Below are 21,849 nucleotides of genomic sequence, written 5' to 3'. Positions count from 1 at the left end.
TCAAATCAAGTTCTAATGGCTGAGATGCACTATCACAAATTGAATCCGACTATATGTTATTATAAACAATTGATTTCAATTGGTTATAAGTATAATCAATTTAAGAACGATGATGTGTCATAATTTGATTGGTTAGGACTACATTTTATGGTAGGGTTGCATACACCTAATTAATTAGATAGTTAAACCTTAATTATTTAATGAGTAATTTGTGCAATTATCTTTTAATTATGGTAAATTTGGAACCAATTAAGTCTGAAATGAGAGTGATTGGAGCCATTTAATGTTAATTGGAAGCTAATTTGGGACTTATTAATGTTAATTGTGTTGAAATCATTTTCTAACAAATGACCTTTACTTACAATTTCATCGATATCTCTCAAATTATTTTGAATATGTGAATGAGGTTAATTTTCTCAGAAACTAGACATATGAGGCTTCAATTTGAGCACAAGAATGAGACAATTCCGTTCAGAATTTAGTCAGATATGATTATTTGAAATTGGCTCTATAGGCTGTTACAGCAGCTACGGGAAAACCGAATTTTGGCTTGCACCTCACTCCCACCAATCTTTCCATTTAATGCATCAGGTTTCCCCCAAGGCTAAAATGAGGTCTAGGTTCATGATTCTTTGTCAACTCTCATTAAATGACCTTCTATTCATATTTCCTCCACCACTACTATATAAACCCTTTCTCTCCTTCATTCTAGAGCACATAAAAAAAAAAAAAAAAAACCCTCTTTTCCCCTCTCTTGAGTTCTAGTGAAAAAAAAAAAAAAAAAAAAAACCCTCTTTTCCCCTCTCTTGAGTTCTAATGAAGTTGAGTAGTCTTATCATATCTTGATCTTCCTGAGACTCAAGGTATTGAGTGAAACTCACTCTTCCTCTCCTAACTCTTCTTTTCCTTCACTCTTAGGACCTCTACCAAGAGTCTCCTCCTCCACCATATGAATTTTGCATGAAAGTATAATTCATTTCCCTAACTTGTTTTTTGTGTTGTCATGATGAAAATTTAGGATTAAAGCATGATAGTAATTATTTAAATTCTCTTGAATATGTTTGAATGTTTTTAAATGTTCTTATGTATTATTCATATGTTCTTGGTTGTCCATCACGTGTTTATGAATAACACTAGCTTCGATCTTAAATCCACATCAGAAAACATGAAAAAGATGTTTGTTTAATAATTCTTTTAAATTCTTGAATCTAGAATATCATCATCCACACACATTCACTAGAATTTATTTTTCAATCCAAATTAAATGCTTAATAAATTGAATTAGAGTTTATCACATGCACACACTTTAAATTCAACATGCAAATTGATTGATAACATATTAGATGATGTGATATGAATGTTGGCCACCATAGTCTAGAAAACCGGTTTCACTAGGTAAGGTGGGTGCCTAACACCTTCCTACCTTGTAACATAGCTTCCAAGCTTAGATCAAGGGTTAGTAGATCAAATGCTTATCCATGTAATTTTCGATTTTTAGATTGTAATTAGGAAATAAAGTCATATACTTTATCTTAGATTATATCTAACACCAAAGCCATATAATTTTCTTATGATCAATGTAAATTTAATTACAAATTAATAAAATGAGGAATTTTTCAATTTTGGTTTTCTTATTTATTCCAATAATTAAATAAGTGACAACTTCATCATAAAACCCTTAATTTAAAGGGAAAAATATAACTAGTCGAATCTCTATTTTGAGAGGTAATAACACGATTCCACCCATTTACGTGGGTTTGGTCCAACATCCTAAAAAAGGGGCCGGGGGTGCGGTCTCTCACAAAAAGTGTTCAATATGTGAACTTTAGGGACTAAAGGTATATTTTGGCCTAAAAAATGTATGTATGATAGAATGACTTATTTATTATATTTTTTTTTTTTTGAGTAAAATACAAAAATCTACTATTGAGATTTGGGTTAATGTCATGGACATCCAAAACTTTTCAAAAATATTCAATTTGCCCACTGAGCATAAACATTTAAAATTCCCCAATCCCTCATACTTCATTATTCATCTTTGCTAGCTATTTTGCTGCCATTGGCTATCTGAATGCTCCCTTGCACATATAAATTATATACTTGGTATGATGTAATTGTGAGACGTGCAGTTAAGACAAACAGTTGAAAGGAAGCATATGACTTCGAGGAGTATGAAACTTTTAAATGGTGTTAAGTGTTTGTTTGAGAATGACTTATTTCCGGTAGCTAGCTTATTTGCATAACATGAGACAAAAGCAATGTAGAATCCAAAAATAGTACATAAAAATAAAACAAGCAAAAAGGCAGCTTCTAATTTAATGTCAAACGCATACTAAAATTCTGTTTAGAAATAACTTATCTATTTTTTTATTTATTTATTGAAAGTATCGTTGATAAAAGCTAAAAGCCAAATAAAATAAGTTTTTTTTTTTTAAAATTTTTTAAATTTTATTTTTTGTGGGAACGAAATAAAAGAAGTTGATTGACGTTTTGCTGAAAGTATAACAAAAAGAAGAAGAAGCTAAAACTAGCTTATAATCTAATCCCCAACAGATCATAAGTATTGTTTGTGCTTAGAATGAGTTTGGATATTTTTGAAAAGTCTTAATAATATCTTGTATTAGCCAAACATGATTTTTAAGTAAAGTAATGCTACAGATACAAACTTTTTTACAACATGTTTACAATCAGCTGATGTGGCTTTAACGTTTTCTAAATAATTATTGGTAAGCAAAAGTGTGATATTAGTATGGGGCCTATATTAGAACTAGTAAGAATTTGCCAAATGAATAATTTGTAAAAATGTTGTAAAATAGTTTGTAACTATAGTATTACTCTTTTAAGTAATGAATCCACAATATTTTTACAATAGATCTAAGATGGCAAGTTATTGTTACTTATTGTAGAGGTGAAATTCCCAAAGTCAACAATGGGCCTGGGGCCCCACACGAAGCCCCACCATGACCCAAAGGGGAATAGGGGCCCAAAAGACTTCTGGCCCAATCCTGTAAAGCCTAGTTTGTTTTAAAAGACGTTCGAGGAGGAATGTCCCCTCGGACACACAAATATGGGCCCAATGTGCGTTCCTTCCACAGTGAAGAACCATCCCAAACGAACGTGGGTAGTAGGATGAGCTTCACACAGCAGGAAAGAGGAAAATGTAAGACGTCAGGAAAAAGCCACAATTGCCACATTAAATGCAAGAAAACTACTGTGGAGAAGACAGGCGAACAGTGTTACATTGACCAGTGCAACTCACAGAAAGATAAGGAAGATGTTCGATGGGACAGGCACTCAAGTGAAGGTCCAGATGGTTAATAAGTGTAAGGTCCTTATCAATTTAAGGAGGCTATATAAGAGAAGGAAATCCCCATGAAGAGGGGATCAGAGAATTGAGTAAAAAGAGAGAAAGATAGAGGTGAAAGAATTCTGTAGTCTGTAACCAGAGCAAGAGGTGCACTTATACGTCTCCTCAGATCGATATTCTATGAACTAAAATGGAATATTCTCACGTTCAATATGTTGCATGACATACATCTAACTGACATTCACTTCGTCTAGCCCTAGTTCTGTAACCCGCTCTCTACAAATTAATTATCTGGAAACTTTTGGGACAGAACCACTTACTTGCTGGGTCTGGGCCCCAAAAACCGCCCCTACACTTATAATTTAGGACAACTGCTGACATCATTTTTTTTATTAACTAATAACAACATGCCGGACTTAGCAATTCTCATGATTTTTATAAATAAATAAATAAATATAAATATATATTTCCGAGAATCTATTTTTATATTTTTAAGTGTTAAAAAAATAGATCAAAAGATTTTTTTAGAATACCTGGTTAAGGAAAAACACAAATTTAGCAATCATAGCTAGGTGTCAAACAGCACATAGTACATGGAGGATTAGACATTGCATATTGCAAGTTGCCAAAATGGGACATCCCTAGTCTGCTACAAGACAGCCTGGAGAGCAAACGTGCGGCAAATATGCCTTTTTAACGTCATTCGTACACGCACCAACTGAAAACCCAGTGCTAAAAGTTACGCTCTCAGCCTTTCAGTAATTAATATCTACAATATTTTCACAATAAATATTAAAGACATATTATTACAAGTTTTTAATTTGAATCTACTACTACTAAAATTACTTTTTTTTTTTCCCACCAATAACAGTCTATAACAACCTATCACTTAAAATTTATTATGAAAATATTGTAAAAATATTATGAATGTAACATTTCTTGTATTTAAAAAGGTTAAAATTCAAGTTTTAACAAAATTCATTTTATCCCTACAATTTTGCTTCTTTTTATTTCAAGTACATGGGTTTTAAGTTTGAGTAATACTAGAAATAAAACTTTTTTTTCTAAAATGCTAATGTGGTAAGTGATTATTGATAAATAAAAAAATGATGTTAATGGTAGGTTTAAATGGAAAACTATTAAGAAGTTGGTCATATTAACAATTTGTAAAAATGTTGTAAAATAGTTTGTGACTGTAATATTACTTTTTAAGTTTTATTCCATTAAGGCTCTTCATCAACTTCCATTAAAAAAAATTCAATCATTGATTGGATTTTTTTAGTGAGTAATGCTAGATTTTTATAAAAAAATGATATTAATAGTAGGTCTAAATGGAAACTAATAAAAAATTAGTCACATCAATAGTTTGTAAAAATGTTGTAAAATAGTTTATAACTGTAGTATTACTTTTTTTTTTTAATTTTAAAAATTGAAAAATAAAGTTAACTAGTATAAACGCATCCTAAGAGTGTGTTTGGGAACAACTTAAACTCTAAATCTTAAATTGAAAACTTTTTACTAAAAGTATCGTGGATAAAGATAAAATATGGTTGAAATAGTATAGTGAAGTTCATAAATAGTATCAAAAAGTGTAATGAACCTATGAATAGTAAAAAAAAAAAAAAAAGAAGCTAATACCTGCATGTTCCAAACCCGGTTGACTTCATCCCCGTTACCAAACACCCCCAATTGTATGTGCCCGAGTCAACGAGAGTCTAAAATAGAGTGTATGTTATTTTGGTTGAAACTTTAAAAACTTTAAAAGCAACCGTAAACCCTAGTAGCTTTAAATACAGCCACCATTGTTTCAATTTGCTGTCTCTCTCCGCATAGCTCAAAAACACACACACACAAGAACACGCATTCTCTCTCTCTCTCTCTCTCTCCCTCTGATTCTAAACCCTAGAGAGAGAAAGAAAGAGATTCATAGCACAAAGGGGTTTATATTCAGATCAATCTCGATCGTCGATTTTCTTTCCTTTGATTCGGAAATGGATCTTCCAAGCCTCGCCGTGATTCTCCAAGCTGCTCTGAGCCCCAATCCCGATGAACGTAAAGCCGCCGAGCAAAGCCTCAATCAGGTTTTTCAATCAATTCGTATTTTCGGAATTTTTCTTTTTTGTTTGATTTCGCTAAAATCAGAATTATGCTTTGTTCTAGTTCGATTATGTGTAATTCAATACCTACGCTTTGGTACTTGCTTGGAAAATTTTAGTTTCTTGGAGATTAAGATTGAGATTAAGATCATTTCTTGTTTGGTTGATTTTTGGTTTGTGTTGTAATTGTAATTGGTAATTGGAATTGAAAAAAAAAGATTGAAGAATGATTGATGGTGTTTGGAAATGGCAGTTTCAATACACGCCTCAGCATTTGGTGAGGCTATTGCAAATCATTGTGGACAATAATTGTGACATGGCGGTGCGCCAAGCCGCTAGCATTCATTTCAAGAACTTCATCGCGAAGAACTGGGCGCCTCACGATCCGGGTATGCGGGATTTTTAAAGAATTAATCTGTTGCTAAATTTTTGATCTCTAATCGTTCAGTTTGGGCTTGATGTAGATGAGCAGCACAAGATTTTGCCGGCTGATAAAGACATGGTGAGGGATCATATTCTAGTGTTTGTAACCCAACTTCCTCCTCTGTTAAGGTAAATTTTTTTTTTTTTTTTTTTGGGAACTATTACTGTTTTATTAGTTGTAGTGGCATATATTTCTAATGGATGGATACTTCTAGTTATGCATCTCTGTGCGTGCTTGCATTGCAAATAACCTCTTGTGATGATTTGGGGAAAAAACCTCTTGCCATTTGTTCTTAACTATACAAAACCTCGCGTGTTTGTCTTTGTTGTTGTTGTTAGTGTGTGTTCATGTGTTTGTAAGACATGCTATGGAGTTTATGATATTCCTGGTAATACGCAAGCGTCATTCTTATTTCTAATGTGAAATAACTTGAAATGTCATGTTGTATAGGGCACAGCTAGGTGAATGCCTCAAGACGCTTATTAATTCTGATTACCCCGAACAGTGGCCACGCCTTCTGGACTGGGTGAAGCATAACTTACAAGATCAACAAGTCCATGGAGCTTTGTACGTGTTGCGGATTCTTGCTAGAAAATACGAGTAAGTTTATATCTCTTATCCTGCTTTTGGTAAAGTTTTTTCCTTGTTCATAATTTAAATTACATAAGTTCAATTGATAGTCGAGATTATGCAAACCAAATAATGTGGTTACTCTCTCACCTTCACGGTTTCAGTCCTAAAGGACCTGCTTTCTGATTCAACCAACCAGGAGTATACTAAAGTGATTTTGCACCGTTATCATCATTTCTTTTTCCCTTACCCTTTCTGTATTAATTAAACTTTAAGTTATCTGATTCAACATCCTTGTACTTAATGCTATTCATGCATCATTAAGCATCCTCTATATGTCCCCATGTATTTATGTCTCTTTGTACCTTCGACATATTAGTGAATGCATTAACACTACTTGGGTGGTGTGAGGCATGGGATCAGTACACTTGAACATTATAAATCTGGGAAAGAACCATAACTTTACCATCCTATACTATATTTTTTTGTGTATTGATGTCTTCAGCAATGCTATTGACTGATACATTTCTGATTGATGGGGTACTCTTATCGCATAATAAATATTTTTTCACGTAGAATCTTTTCCCTTGTTTGCAAGATATGTGCTAACTTTGTTTTCTGAAATGTGTTCCATTCTTTTATATTCTTAGGTTCAAATCTGATGAGGAGAGAACACCGGTTTATCACATTGTTGAGGAGACATTCCCTCATCTGCTTAATATATTCAACAGGCTTGTCCAGATTGTCAACCCACCATTGGATGTAGCAGATCTGATCAAGCTTATTTGTAAAATATTTTGGTCATCCATATATGTACGTGCTTAGATTGAGAGTTTTGCAGTCTACCTTTATACATGGGTTTTTATTCTTGGTGGTTATCAATGTTCCCATTTCATATTAAGCTTAAATTCATTTTGGATAAATTGCAAATATATATCCTGAACTATTATCCAAGTAACTATATGTATATCTTGGAAAGTTTAAAGTTGACATCACTTAAAATTCCAAATAGTCCTCTGCCTTTCAAATTACTGTCAAATTAACGGAAAAAAGAAATAGAAAAATCTGAAGAGAGCTTTAGTCCACCTTTTTGTTTTGGAAAAGTCTTGGAGAAAGAGGAACTTTTTACCTTGTCATATTTTTCTTCCTCTATCATGTCCAAATTGAGCATGGCTGATTTCTTAATTCAGAAGATGACTTGAATATATCATTTGGGTTTGTTGTATGTTCTTTCAGTTGGAGATTCCAAAGCAGCTATTTGATCCAAATGTCTTCAATGCGTGGATGATTCTTTTCTTAAATATGTTGGAGAGTCCCGTTCCCTTGGAAGGGCAGCCTGCTGATCCCGAGCTTAGGAAATCATGGGGATGGTGGAAGGTCAAGAAATGGACGATTCACATTTTAAATAGGCTGTACACACGGTATTTTCCTATATTTGAAACATGTTCAAATAAGTATGAGGCTTGCTGCAAGAGGCATTTTGACTTTTCATTGCCATTTAAAGTCTTATTTTACTCAGGTTTGGAGATTTGAAACTTCAAAACCCAGAAAACAAAGCTTTTGCTCAAATGTTTCAGAAGAACTATGCTGGAAAGATCTTGGAGTGTCACATTAATTTGCTGAATGTGATTCGTGTTGGTGGCTATTTACCTGACAGAGTTATCAACCTTATTCTTCAGTACCTAAGCAACAGGTGATTTTACATTTTTCGCTTTTTCAAGATAAATTTGTCATAGCTCGTCAGGGGTGAATGCTCCTGGATTACCCCGCAGTTGGTTTTGGTAGGTGGAGTCAGTTGCCCATAGGTTTTACTATCTAGAGGCAAGTCAAAAGGGCTCTTCTTTAAAAAGGGTTCCCTGCATTATCCAAAAAAAAAAAAGAGATAAAATTATCATAGATCTAACTACTTTTTTCCCCCCTCTACTTATCTATCCAAAAAAAGAAGATCAAAGTCCTTTTCATCCTTTTCTTTTATGTGTTTTGTGGTTTAATCAATCTACTCACCAGTAGCATCAGCTGTTTAGTTGTGTTTATTGGAAAAAGTGAATATCATTTATTGTTTTCTGATTTTTTAAGAATGATACGATCGTAGATTTGTAAGGCTCATAGAGGACCAGTTCATCTTACACCACACTTCATAGCTAAGAGCAGTGTTACACCTAAACTTAAATAATTATTCATGCAAACTACAAAGGGTTTGCTATTTTGAGATGGATGGAATAAAGAATTGGAAGTATTATATGGAATTTAAATTTAATGAGGTTTAGACCATTTTTACTATTTGGGCCTGGCATCTTCGTCCGTTCTCTCTCTCTCTATATATATATATGCGACTTTTATTTTTCATTCGAGTCTAGTTTTGAAGGTAGAGAAGAAATATCTTAATTGCCTGTGTGTCTTTGGAGTTGTTACCAGTGTATATTTGGATTAAGACCTGGATGCAGAAAGATCTTGGAGAATATGTGGCAAAATAAGGCATACTCAATATTGCTAAGACTAGGTTGTGACTGCAAAAACCCTTAAATGTTGCTGTCAGTATTTTCCAAAAAAAGAAAAAATAATTACATAAGTTTATTGGTGAATTTGTAAAGATTTGACTGAATTACAACATGGTATTATCAAGAGTTGTGTATGTGCTTTATTGAAAGTTCTTTAGTAATTTGAACCCTAAGGGAATAGAGCTGCCAGCATATTTTAAAAAATCAAAACTCAAGTTACATATATAACATATGCATTTTCTTTAAAACTCAATTTTAAGTGTTTATTATGCCAAGAACATTTATAACCCTCTTTTTATTTTATTTTATTATATATGCAGTATCTCAAAGAATACCATGTATACTCTGCTCCAATCCCGACTTGATAGTCTTCTTTTTGAGATAGTGTTCCCCCTTATGTGCTTCAATGACAATGATCAAAAGCTTTGGGATGAAGACCCACATGAGTATGTGAGGAAGGGCTATGGTATGGCGTTTTGTTCTGAATTTATTTCTTTAAAGGCCCTGGACTGGTTTAGGCAATTTAGGACTTCTCTGGGTTTCCTGCAGATATCATTGAAGATTTATACAGTCCGAGGACTGCTGCCATGGATTTTGTTAGTGAGTTGGTTAGAAAGCGTGGAAAAGAAAATCTTCACAAGTTTATTCAATTTATCGTGGGAATTTTTAAGAGGTATATATTGCATATATATATGTGTGTGTGTGTATTTATGTACGTTTGTATCTATATTTTTATCTTATGGCCTGCAATGTGTGTATCACATAATGGGTGCTCTAATGGGCTTGTTTTTGTTTCTTTTATTATTTTCTCTTCCAGTTATGATGAAGCACCAGTAGAGTACAAACCCTACAGACAGAAAGATGGTGCTCTTCTTGCTATTGGAGCTCTTTGTGATAAATTGAAGCAAACTGAACCTTATAAGTCCCAACTTGAGCCTATGTTAGTGCAACATGTTTTCCCTGAGTTCAATAGTCCTGTTGGGCATCTTAGGGCCAAGGTTTGTTGGTCTAAAATTTCTTTTCTGCTTATTTATTATTATCAAATTTGGCTACTCATTGGATTTGATGTTGTAGTATGTTTTGATAGTTTAAAACTCTACTGTTCGCCTCTTTTCTTTTCAAACTCTGATTTTAGGACTTTAGCAAGTGTTGTATCTAAACTTTATTGTACTTTAAAATTTCAAATGATAATTTTTATCTTTAATAAATAGTTATTTTGCTGCCTTTTGCCAGGAGGTTGACAAATTACATCTGATTATTTTGCTATACTAGTCAGATTAGCATGCCGTTTATTTTCAGTAAATTGTTATTTTTCTGCCTTTTGACACTAGCTTATTCTCCTGAATATTCTGGATATTAGGCCGCATGGGTTGCAGGACAGTATGCCCATATAAACTTTGCGGACCAGAACAATTTCCTTAAAGCTTTGCACAGTGTTGTATCTGGGATGCGAGATTCAGAACTTCCCGTTCGTGTTGATTCTGTTTTTGCATTGCGTTCTTTTGTTGAAGCTTGCAGAGGTATATATATGCTACACTGTGTGTGTGTGTGTGTTTTTCTGTGTTTCTTAATGTTTATTTTTCCATTAGCGTAGATGTTGGTTATCTTGACAGTGATTGCATTTTGTTCACAATGCAGATTTGAATGAAATCCGTCCAATTCTTCCTCAACTCCTTGATGGTATGTGCTTTGTGAAACTTTGCAAAATTCTGCTAACTAAGCAAATTATTCAATGAGTTCTATAAATATATATATTTTCTTCCATCCAGAGTTCTTTAAACTTATGAATGAGGTTGAGAATGAGGACCTTGTCTTTACTTTGGAGACTATAGTGGACAAGTTTGGGGAGGAGATGGCACCTTATGCTCTTGGGTTATGCCAGAATTTGGTACTGTTTGCCTCCATTTTTATTTTATTTTACACATATATTCAGAAGTGCTTGACAATTTTTTTAATAATAAATATTCAGGCAGCTGCATTTTGGAGGTGTATGAACACAGCTGAAGCTGAAGATGAAGCTGATGATCCTGGTGCTTTGGCTGCAGTTGGCTGTTTGCGTGCCATTAGCACAATTCTTGAATCAGTGAGCAGGCTTCCTCACCTTTTTGTCCAAGTTGAGCCAACTTTGCTCCCTATAATGCGTAGAATGTTGTCAAGTGATGGCCAAGGTATTTATTCTAACGCTTCAATTTGGCTCATTTTTTTACATTGTTTCTATTCTTTTCTGATCTTTTTGTTTCCTGAAAAAATTTTGCTGCTGAAGAGGATCGGTGGGCCTTGTATATATTGTTATCAATAACTCTCAATGGTATCTAGTTTGATTGTGTATTATGTTTTCTGTTTATGCTAGTCAGTAGGCCTTTTGGAACTTCAGTTGGCTTCATGTTAACATTGGATTCTTTACCTTCTTGAGTGTTCTCGGTTGACAATTGTTTAAAGGATTGGTATTACTGCTATTTTGTATGGGTACGTAAAGGGTTTCAGTATCCTGTCCTTATGCCTTCACATGTAAAATTGAATCCGTATCTTCCAAATGTGGACACAATAATTTTGAAGACATTTTTCCTTGGGTAGCTAGCATCTCTTTCCATAATGAGCTTTTTTTTTTTTTTTTTTTTTTTTTTTTTTTTGTGCGAGCCTATACAAACCTGTTTACAGATATTTTTCACAAGCTCCTTCACCTTCTCATAAGCTTGCATGAGCCTTATTTTGCTAGCCTAGGCAAGTGGAACTTTGTCTTGCTTACATTTGGCTCATTTGTTAAACATGCCTTGTCCTGGACATGCTTGTATTTTTATTACTAATTTTTTTTTTAAGTAACATAACTTCATTTAAGAAATGAAAATCCTAAGTACACAGAAAGTATACAATGGGCACACAATCAAGTTGTCAAAGTACAATGGTCAATCATATCAAGGAGAGAAGTAAAAGAAAAGGTTTCCAAAGCTAGCAACCAATGAAAAAAAGAATTAAAGAGAAACAATTTAAGGTCAAGAATTTTGTTACTAAATTAAACTAGTTTCTATGGTTATAACTTATAAGCCTTAAGCTGCTCATCCTTTGGCCTTTCCTGAAGTTAAATAAACGTTTCTCTATTTTGTACCCATAAAAATCCTAAAATCCTTTGTCTTGAACACTGGAAGGAAAGACAATGCGTTTTCCTTGGAACAACGCGTTTGATGGTGATAAACACAAAAAGCACTTGGGACGCATGCCTTCAATAACCAAAATACGTGAATACCCCTTATCAGAGTCTGGAAAACTAAAGAAGATTAATCCCAAAAGCACCAAAAGATTAACTTGGACTTGATGAAAATAACCCTGAAACAGTTGGTACTCCTAGAAAATTTTAGAAGCCATTCAATTCATATGCTTTGCAGAACACTATGGATCTGCCCTAAATTACAAAATAACCAAAACTTGGTCCAAACTATAAATTGATTTATCATTAGACCACTCATGACTCAACCTATTAAAGCATGTAGGGCTGTCCAGCCCTGACTCAGACCCAATGGAGCTGTCCGATTCTACCAATATGATGGTCTATGGCGGGTCTTTTCCTAGAAAACCCGACCATCTTGGGTTGAGTGGCAGTTCTTGCCTGAAATCCGACTCCAACCAATCTGACTGAAAGTCACTATTCTCTTTCTTCTCTATTCGCTGATTTCTGCCATTTTTCTTCATGTATAGTTGATTTGTTGAAATATCTCGCAGATTTGGCAAGGTTACAAACAATTTTGCAAGATCTTGATTGGAAATCTCAGCTTTGCCTTGTTGATGCCTCCAAGTTTAAGGAGGTTTCGACCAATTTAGCTGTTGTGGCAGTTGATGACCTGTATTCACGTGGTTGTGAACAGGTCATTTGATCCCAGACCCACCATAATCGGGTCGGTTGTCGGTTTGACCCCAAACCCTACACTGCCCACTGGATATTGCTGAGTGCCTGTTTACACCTTACATTTAAGATAGAAGTTGGGTGAAATGAGCAGAGAACAGTGTAGAAAGAGTGTTTGACCAATAAGTCAATAAGTCAGTGTGGACATAAAGTTGACAACAGTGGTCAACAGTGGATGTAGTTGAAGTAAGATGATTGACAGCTTTGCATTGGTAATGTTTATTTTTCTGCAATGTAGTGGTTAAATTACTTAGCAGAATGTTAGCATAGTTCTGGCAGTGAAAGTCCTTGAAGATTCAAGGTATACTTTTTGGAGGTCTCCTGCCTCTCTGAGTTGTTAGGTTTTGTTTCCAGCCAGTCACCGGTAGTTCTTCCTCAGTTTGTGCCTACATACTTTGGTCTGCCTGCCCTTTTGGTTTGTCTATTATTGTTATAAAACATCTACAATATAGTGCACCATGTTCTGCCATTTTTGTCACTTCAAGTGGCCTATTTTGGAGTCACATGAACAGTACATCTATGGTTCTTCTGAGGCTCTTAGCAGTATATGCAGTTCTATTTTGAAGCTTTTGTGCTCATTGAACTCAAAAGAGGATGCAAAATTTACCTGTTTAATGCTTTTATCTTTTTAATTAGTTACTGGTATCAAAGACTTTTAGGTTTAAATCTCTGATCTCTCTCTATACACTGCCTTTAAAAAAAAAAATTTTATTTTAAAGTTCATTGTTGAATTTAACACTCAAATACCCTTTTCTGATGTATCTGTGCAGAGGTTTTTGAAGAAGTTTTGGAAATTGTGTCATATATGACTTTCTTTTCTCCGACAATTTCTATGGACATGTGGAGTCTGTGGCCATTGATGATGGAAGCATTGGCAGACTTTGCTATTGACTACTTTCCAAGTATGCTTTTCTCTACTGATTGTATACTTGGTTAGAAATTGTAGGGAATTTTTTTTTTGCACTATTGTAATCCTTAAATATCTGAAATCAACATTTTATCCACTGCATGACATAAGACTGGGATGAAGTCTATTAATAAAAATTAATGATATAATCGCTATCAATTACTCTCTGTTCCACAATCCACTTTGTTAATCACTTTTGGGGAATATAATTTTTAGTTTTTAAAGGCCTTGAATCAAAACCACCCAACTAAGCCTTGAAAATTAATGGACTTATTTTTTTAGAGCATTTCTAAATTCATCCTCGGTTCACTTTTTAAATGGGGCATCCATTTTGTAACATCTGCAAATGGGGGTTTTTTGGGGGTGGGGGGGGGGGACAGAGGGAGTATTAAGTTGCACCGTATTGTTTAAACTTGGGCATGGAAGTCGGTTTTAAACACAGTAATCAACTTAAGGTGCAAGATATCATCCAGTAATTAATATTGAGTATATTTTGTTAACAAGCTTCACTTGAAGAACCTGTTTTGTAGTGCTTTTCATGTACTTTCCCCATATTTTGATTCTCATTAGTTCTATTTTCATTCAGATATTCTGGTTCCTTTGGATAATTACGTATCCAGAGGAACTGCACATTTCCTCGCTTGTAAAGAGCCAGATTACCAGCAAAGCCTTTGGAGTATGATTTCATCTGTGAGTTCCTATTTAATTAATAAAATTTGTATTGACTACTAGCTGTTCAGTTCTAGCATTTGAAAGTAAATGAAAAAGGCTAAATGATTTTTTGTGGAACTGATTCTTTTAAATTACCTTTATACTCCTTTCCTCCGCCCTGGCTGATAAGGTCTGCGTGTTGTTTCGATTATGCAGATCATGGCAGATAAAAATATGGAGGACAATGATATCGAGCCAGCTCCAAAGCTCATTCAAGTACTCTTCCAAAACTGCAAAGGGCAAGTGGATCAATGGGTTGAGCCATATCTTAGAGCCACGGTTGAGCGGTTGCGTCGGGCTGAGAAGTCATACCTGAAATGTCTTCTTATTCAAGTGGTAGGGAGCAAACACAAACTCCTCTTCATAAGTATTCATATTGTCCTCTAGTGCTTTATTTTCATATGCTTTTTGTTTTTGAGTTGCAATTTTAAACAACTGCCCCCACCCACCCTCTGACCAAAGAAAAAGGGAAAAAAATTCACCTTGCTGCTTTTTCCCCTTTACATGGCATTCCTAGATAGAATGTCATTGACAAGCATGCTTTTATGTTATTATGTGATTTTCTTTCATTGTTTTCTATGACATCTGACATTAAGACTTTCTCGTTTATACTGTTTTTTTTTTTTTTTTTTTTTTTGGGAGGGGGGGGGGGGGTGTGGGTCTTTAACTCTTTTTTTTTTTTTTTTTTTTTGGGCCTTCCAAATTGACCATTTGGTGTGTAGCCTCTCCCTGTATAATAAATAAAAAGGAACATAATTTTTTCTGTTGGGTTCTGCTTTTAGGGCAATTGCAACATTTAATCTTCGTGTAGAAAGAATGGGGTTGGAAGATTTTTTTTTTTTTTTTTGGGGGGGGGGGGATGTTACTTTTATTATGAGTACACTTTTTGGTTTACCAACGTATTTCCTCTCATTATTCACTACCCCAACTGTGGCAAATAGATTGGAAAAGTTGTGGGATTTCTTACTTAAAGAGTTGGCTAGGTGACGAATTTAAATTTCATTTGTTTCATTGGAATTTGATTTGTTTCCATTCTGTCATGGGGTTTTAGCTAGCTAAGTCAATGGTTGTGGAGATCTGGTGAAGAAGGAAATCACTATTGGACACATGTCATTGGGGTAAATATGGTGAATAAGGGTGGATGGATCTTAAATGTTATAAAAGGCTTCATGGGTGTAGCCTTTGTTTTAGTATCAAATGGTGGGTTGGGGGAGGTTTTTGTGATATTTTAAGTTTGCACTAGGGGATGATAGAAGGGTGTATTTTGGCATGATGAATGGTGTGGGGACATTGTTCATAAAGATTTATTTATTATTATTTATTTAATTTTTTTATAAGTAATGGATTTTTATTAATGGCAAGAAGCATTTTTCACAAAGAATTATTTCCTAATTTATTTGAGAGCATTGCCGACTAAGATGCTCGTGTACATCTTGCGTACAAAGATGGTGGGGGGATCAATTCTTGAATCTTATATCTATTCATGCCTTTTACAATTGAAACTTGAGTCGGTGGATTCTTTTTTTAAAATATTATTATATGCCGAAAATGAGGGGCTGATAGGTTACCTTGGAAGCTAAGGCATGGCTCAATTTGATTTCCATTCTTCTTGTTATGTATTAAAAGGTTCTAATTGTATGTAATTCCCTTGGAGTATTTGGAGTTGTAAAGTTCCTAGAAAGGTTGCTTTTTTCGTCTGAACAGCCTGGCAAAAATTCTAATTGTGGATAACTTAATTGAAAAGAATTTCATTCAGTTGAATTGGTGTTGAACGCCTAGCCGTAGTGGGGAGTCTATTGATCATTTGCTACTTCATTTTGTGGTCACTAATGACCTTTAGTCTCTCTTTTCAATATTCGGGGTTAGAATGGATGATGTCTATCAAGGTGATTGATGCGTTTTTTTGTTGACAAGGAATGTTTGGAAGACAAGTGGTGCAATTTGGAGTGAGAAAAAATATACCTTCAACAGCATTGAGTCATCACTCTTTGAGTTGAAATTGTTATTTATACACAATTTGTATGGCTGTTTGGTGCAATTGGCATTGTCTCTTTGCATTGTTTTGGAAGTTTTTTTGTATTGAACCTGTACACTTAGGTTTATCATCTCATTAGTCAAACTTCTATATAACTTAACAACCTGAGGAAAATAAAATATATAAGCCATATTTATGCCATAGCACTCTTGACTAGTTGCCTCATCTCCCTTTAGGGTTGAACAATTGTTGTGTGGTCCTTTGAGATTAATTGATTATGACAATAATGTTTGTGCTGGACTTATCAGCTAGATAACCTACCCAAGCTGAACTCATCTACATTTTTAGTGACTAGTGAACTTGCAGCTTGGGTACTTAGATTGTTTGGAATAGGTTTTTAGGACTTGTCATTTTGTTGGTTTGTCATTGACTAGTAGAAGAGTGTGTTGAGAGCCCTGTCAAGGATAGATTTTCTGTCTTAACTTCTCCCTAAACTAAAAACTTGAATGTTAAATCTATAACATAATGGTTTATGCTTCTGTGGTTAATAAGATGTCATTATGCCACTTCAAAATGAAGTTTTTGCTTAGGGTATTAATAGTTGCAGATTTATTTAATGTTTGCTAGGCTTGTGCTTCAAAATTTCTTGTGATATATGAAAGCGTTTTTTTATTGTGAAATTCTTCTAATATATATTTATATATATCTGTGCAGATTGCGGATGCTCTTTACTACAATGCCTCTTTGACTCTCAGTATATTACAAAAGCTAGGTGTTGCGACTGAAATCTTTAATCTTTGGTTCCAGATGCTGCAACAAGTTAAGAAGAGTGGTTTACGTGCTAATTTTAAAAGGTACAATGACAGTCTTGTTTTGCCAAATTACTGTGCCACAAGTTCCCTCCTGGGGGGAAAGAACAAACCCTTTCATTCCACAACAGCGTGCAAGTTTGTTTAAACTTGACACCACAGCTCATTTACCCTTTGGGAAGATTTGGCTATTTCATGTGAATGATTTTATGTTACAGGGAACACGATAAGAAGGTTTGCTGCTTGGGATTGACATCACTCCTGTTGCTTCCGGCTGATCAATTGCCAGCTGAAGCTTTGGGGCGTGTTTTCAAGGCAGCACTTGATCTCTTAGTTGCGTACAAAGATCAAGTTGCAGGTCTCTCTCTCTCTCTCTCTCTATATATATATATATATATTATTGGTGATTACACAAGGGAGGGCATGCATGACATTCAATGCATAAGCACAGAGCCTGCCAGGCCAGACAATCCTACCACCACTCACATACCTTCACTTACACTAGACCACAACATGACAGGCCACAAGGCTTGCCAAGCATGAGTTAGCATCAAGTGGCACTGAGTCTGCAAGCTTATGCAAAAGGGAGTGACTAATGCATTTAGTGAAAAGTAATTATTTGATTCAAAGAGGTTGAGAAAACTCAAAAAATGTTGGTAGTTGTTAAAAAAGACATGTTAATTAAGGAGGTGACAAGGTGCGAATTTGTTTAGGATAAAACGGTATAGATGAATACATGTGGCCAACCCGATTGATCTGTTGAGGATCCATAACCGACCCTAAGTTTTGGACTGGGACTTTGATGTTGTTGTATTGGTAGTTACACACACACACCTGGTGGGTCTTTAACCCACAATCTGACCCTCCACTTTGCGCTTACAATATATATTGATATAAATGTACATATGTAGTTATAGTTTTGATATGTCTCTTATCATTTGTAAAATAATTTCTAAACTTGTATACTTACTGGGCAGAAGCTGCAAAGGAAGAAGAAGCTGAAGATGATGATGATGGTATGGATGGTTTTCAAACTGATGATGAAGATGATGATGGCGATGGATCTGACAAGGAAATGGGAGTCGATACTGAGGATGGGGATGAAGCTGACAGCGTTAGACTTCAAAAGTTGGCTGAACAGGTGTATTTTTATTTGCTTTTAACATTAATCTTATGGTGTGTATTTTATGAAATTGTAACAACATACACTTTTGTTCCGGACTTTTGATGTCATTTTCCTTAAGAACAATGGCTCTACTCACATCTGAAAGCCAAACCTTAAAAGAAAACCCCAATCTTTTTGTGTTGATTTAAGTTATTATTGACACAAAATATTCTCCAAGGTGAATATCCAAACTATTGACATATTGCATGGCCACAATTCTCTAATTAGCTAAAATAATTATTTTCTTTTTCTTGGTACACATGTACCTTGAACCTACAATCTTACCCTCCGCCTTACTCTTCAGTGGGAGTGCCATTTGAGCTAAAGTCATTGGCATCATATTTTCATCTATGTTATTTGTGCCAATGATATTTGGATCAAATGGCACTCCCTATTAACAAGAGTTAGAGGGGTGATGTCACAAGTTCATTCTTGTATGGATATGTGAATTCTGTTTATGGATTAAAACATTATTTTGTATTTTTTTGTCATGCTATATGCTGGTTGTATTACTTCTTAATATGTTAGTTACATTTTTTATTCATTACCTTTTCTAACTTAAAATTTGGTGAATTCATAGGCGAAGGCTTTCCGGCCGAATGACTCGGATGATGATGACTCGGATGATGACTACAGTGATGATGAAGAATTGCAATCGCCCATTGATGAAGTGGACCCTTTTATTTTCTTTGTGGATTCAATCAAAGGCAAGTGGAAACTGTAACCCTTTACTCCCATTTAAACTGAACTCTTAGTATTGATGTTATTGGCTGATCTGTGCCCCCCTTTTGTTTCTCATTTCAAATCCAGCCTTGCAAGCATCGGATCCATTGAGGTTCCAGAACCTTACGCAGACACTTGACTTTCACTATCAGGCCCTTGCCAATGGTGTTGCCCAGCACGCTGAACAGAGGAGAGTGGAAATTGAAAAGGAAAGAATGGAGAAGGCAGCAGCTACTGTTGCTTCTTAAGATTTTGATGTCTTGCTGGGGCTAAAATTTTGCTTTGCATATTACATTCAAGCGGTAATGGTTTAGAGACAGAGGGTTGTTTGCCACACTCTGGGAGCATTTGGTTGGTTCAATGATCATAGAGGTCGGTGAGCCCCATTGAAGTTTAAAGTTCTTGGAGCTTTGCGTGTCCAAGTTCCCATTGATATACAGAGCATGGGATTAGTGCAATCCGGAACTAGTCCATTGTTCAATCCCAGGTTTGAGTTGTAGTCTGTCTGGTGAGTCTGGCAATTCTATGGCAGAAATATGCCTGTCTTGACCAGCCTTGTTGTCCTTTCCTCCTTTGTCTCATGTTGGTCACCATTTCTTTGAGTTGAAAAATCCTCTTCCAGGATTTATTTGTTTAGAAACCCTAGGATCCGCTCTCTTGGCTTGAGAGCAGTAGGGGTTTCATGCATACAGGTCTGTAATATTTCTTTCAATTTCTTGCGGATGGGCAATTAAGTGGGGTGGTATGAGTATGACCACCAAAAATTTTCCCCTTTTTTTTCCCTCTTGTTAGGTATATAGAGTCCTACGATATTGGTTCAAATATTGGTTTATTTGGGTTTTGGAGTTTGGGTTGATTGCACAGGGCTTCTGAGGGTAGCTTGCTGCTGATTGTAAAACAGTTCACTTTATTCTTTATACAATGTGGATTCATGAGAGGAAATCTGTCATCATCTTGTAACGTCTATTTATTTGTTGTCGATTTTTTTATTTTTTAAAGAATTGGATTTTCCGGAGGAATGCTTTTCTTTCATTGTTCATAGTCATCTAAAACTGAAAATGATTTTAAGTGACTAAAGTTGTACAAAAGTGGGTTCATTGGTAGCTCATGTAACTAAAGTTGTACAAAAGTCCACCCTTACTCTCATAGAATGCCGCATGTAACTTAATTATGTAGGTGTGTATATGCTCCAAGGGTTCGTTGGTAGCGTAAAAATCAGATGCAATACCTAATTCATCTTGAAGTTTTTGCATAGTAGAGACACACCACCCAGGCCGTGTCCTTCGATAGTTTGGGTTGGCGCAGGAGCGGCCCGCCCATGTTGTATACGATGATAGACTGCATAAAATAGGCTTGCATGGGAAGGTGGAAAAGAATTGGAGGGAGAATCATGGACCGTATATCCTTACATGGGATATGAGACAACAATGACTTTGCCATGCACCTCCTCAGACTGGTGAGATGTCATGCAATTATGACTATTACCGTTGGTACCGTCCGGTCACTCAAAAGTATGTCGACTGCAACAACACTAAATTAGATATGATGGTAATGTGTTCTAATTAGATTTTATTGCCTACTTTGTTTTTTCTTTAGTATATGTACGAAAATGTTAATTAACATTAACAAAGGAAATTGCAAAAATGCTCCTCAACTTAGGATTAGTAGAAATGAGTGGGCTTATTTATTGCATTTATAAAAACCTCAAGGGGTGAGGATTATCAAGATAAGTGTTTGTGGAGGTGTTGGAAACAAGGGCGAAGGTTCAAATTTTTAAGAGGAATCTTTACATACATACACACTTACATTAAGTTAAAGTAGAATTTTATCTCAGAGCTAAATAAAAAAAAGGGGCAAATTATAATTTACCTGCCTGTGATTTTGTTGAAATTTAAGTTACCTACATGTGGTTTGAAATTTGATACTTTACCTATCTAAAGTTAGCTTAGTTAGATTTCTATAATCCACATTTGTTAAAAACAGAGCTAAATATGTAATTTTGCTTTACTTTTATGTCTCTCTTCTATAAACACAAAAAAACATAAAAATACTAGATCAAAAACTATCTATCGGAACACTTGAATTATGGAATTTCAAAGTAAACAACTTAAATTTCAGTCAAACCACAAGTGGATAAGTTGTAATTTGCCCTAAAAAAATATAAACTTTAAGGGAAGTTAGTATAATTTATTCATGTAATCTTAATTTGATTGTTAGTGGTTAATTAATCATTAATGATAATACAACACATTTACAACATTTTTTTTTTTCAAACAGTTTGGTGTTTTTATTGGTCTAATATTTTGGAGATTTTGTTAAGAGTCCAAATCTTTTATTGCACTTTTCCTACTCCACTCTATATTCCACAAATAAAAACTTGCATATGTTGACCTAATTAATTAAATACTACCATTATTGACTTATTAATACTACCATTATTAATTAATGGTATTATTTAATTAATTAGGTAAACATATAGCAAGTTTTTATTGGTGTAGTATAAAGTGGAGAAGGAAAAGTGGGATAGAAGATTTCTACTCGTTAGTTAGAGGTGGGAAAAATTGTGAGCACTTATTTTTCATAAAAAAATAATCATAAATTTTTAGAACTTTATGAAGGAAGTGGGGCACTAACCTTAAGCATTGGGTTGGTACTCTGCGGAATTTAAGTCAAAATTACTCTTTTATCTCTTTATTTTTTAGTATTCAATAGTTGGGGAATTTAAGTCAAAATTACTCTTTAAATTTTTTATTTTTTATAATTCAATAG

General features: G+C 34.7%; 1 protein-coding gene across 2 annotated transcripts; it reads left to right on the top strand.

Annotated features, from left to right (window-relative positions):
* Positions 1–5,077: 5,077 nt before the first annotated feature.
* Positions 5,078–20,112, top strand: LOC115963207 (importin beta-like SAD2). 2 transcript variants are annotated; one of them, XM_031082138.1, is made up of 22 exons: positions 5,078–5,388; positions 5,657–5,792; positions 5,868–5,955; positions 6,278–6,427; positions 7,048–7,210; positions 7,634–7,818; positions 7,917–8,090; positions 9,216–9,361; positions 9,445–9,568; positions 9,713–9,893; positions 10,256–10,415; positions 10,534–10,575; positions 10,665–10,783; positions 10,865–11,063; positions 13,561–13,692; positions 14,284–14,387; positions 14,565–14,744; positions 17,098–17,237; positions 17,411–17,550; positions 18,170–18,333; positions 18,938–19,064; positions 19,168–20,112. In XM_031082138.1, the coding sequence occupies exons 1-22, from the start codon at positions 5,299–5,301 to the stop codon at positions 19,326–19,328; spliced, it is 3,105 nt and encodes a 1,034-aa protein (XP_030937998.1). In that variant the 5' UTR covers positions 5,078–5,298; the 3' UTR covers positions 19,329–20,112. The 2 variants fall into 2 exon arrangements, with proteins under 2 accessions (XP_030937998.1, XP_030937997.1); XM_031082137.1 differs by having other exon boundaries at positions 7,902–8,090; positions 19,168–20,048.
* Positions 20,113–21,849: the final 1,737 nt, after the last annotated feature.

This window comes from Quercus lobata, chromosome 10 (genome assembly GCF_001633185.2).
Source record: "Quercus lobata isolate SW786 chromosome 10, ValleyOak3.0 Primary Assembly, whole genome shotgun sequence".
Classification (NCBI taxonomy): Eukaryota; Viridiplantae; Streptophyta; class Magnoliopsida; order Fagales; family Fagaceae; genus Quercus; species Quercus lobata.
Note: the sequence above shows the minus strand (reverse complement) of the source record. Positions and strands in the feature narration are given on the sequence as shown.

What these genes read in the sequence shown, in the direction of transcription:
- LOC115963207 (XM_031082137.1), top strand. Translation starts at nt 5,299, where the DNA reads ATGGATCTTCCAAGCCTCGCCGTGATTCTCCAAGCTGCTCTGAGCCCC. An exon ending in CAACTTCCTCCTCTGTTAAG is followed by an intron (nt 5,956 to 6,277) that starts GTAAATTTTTTT and finishes CATGTTGTATAG; the next exon opens with GGCACAGCTAGGTGAATGCC. An exon ending in TTTGGAGTATGATTTCATCT is followed by an intron (nt 14,388 to 14,564) that starts GTGAGTTCCTAT and finishes TCGATTATGCAG; the next exon opens with ATCATGGCAGATAAAAATAT.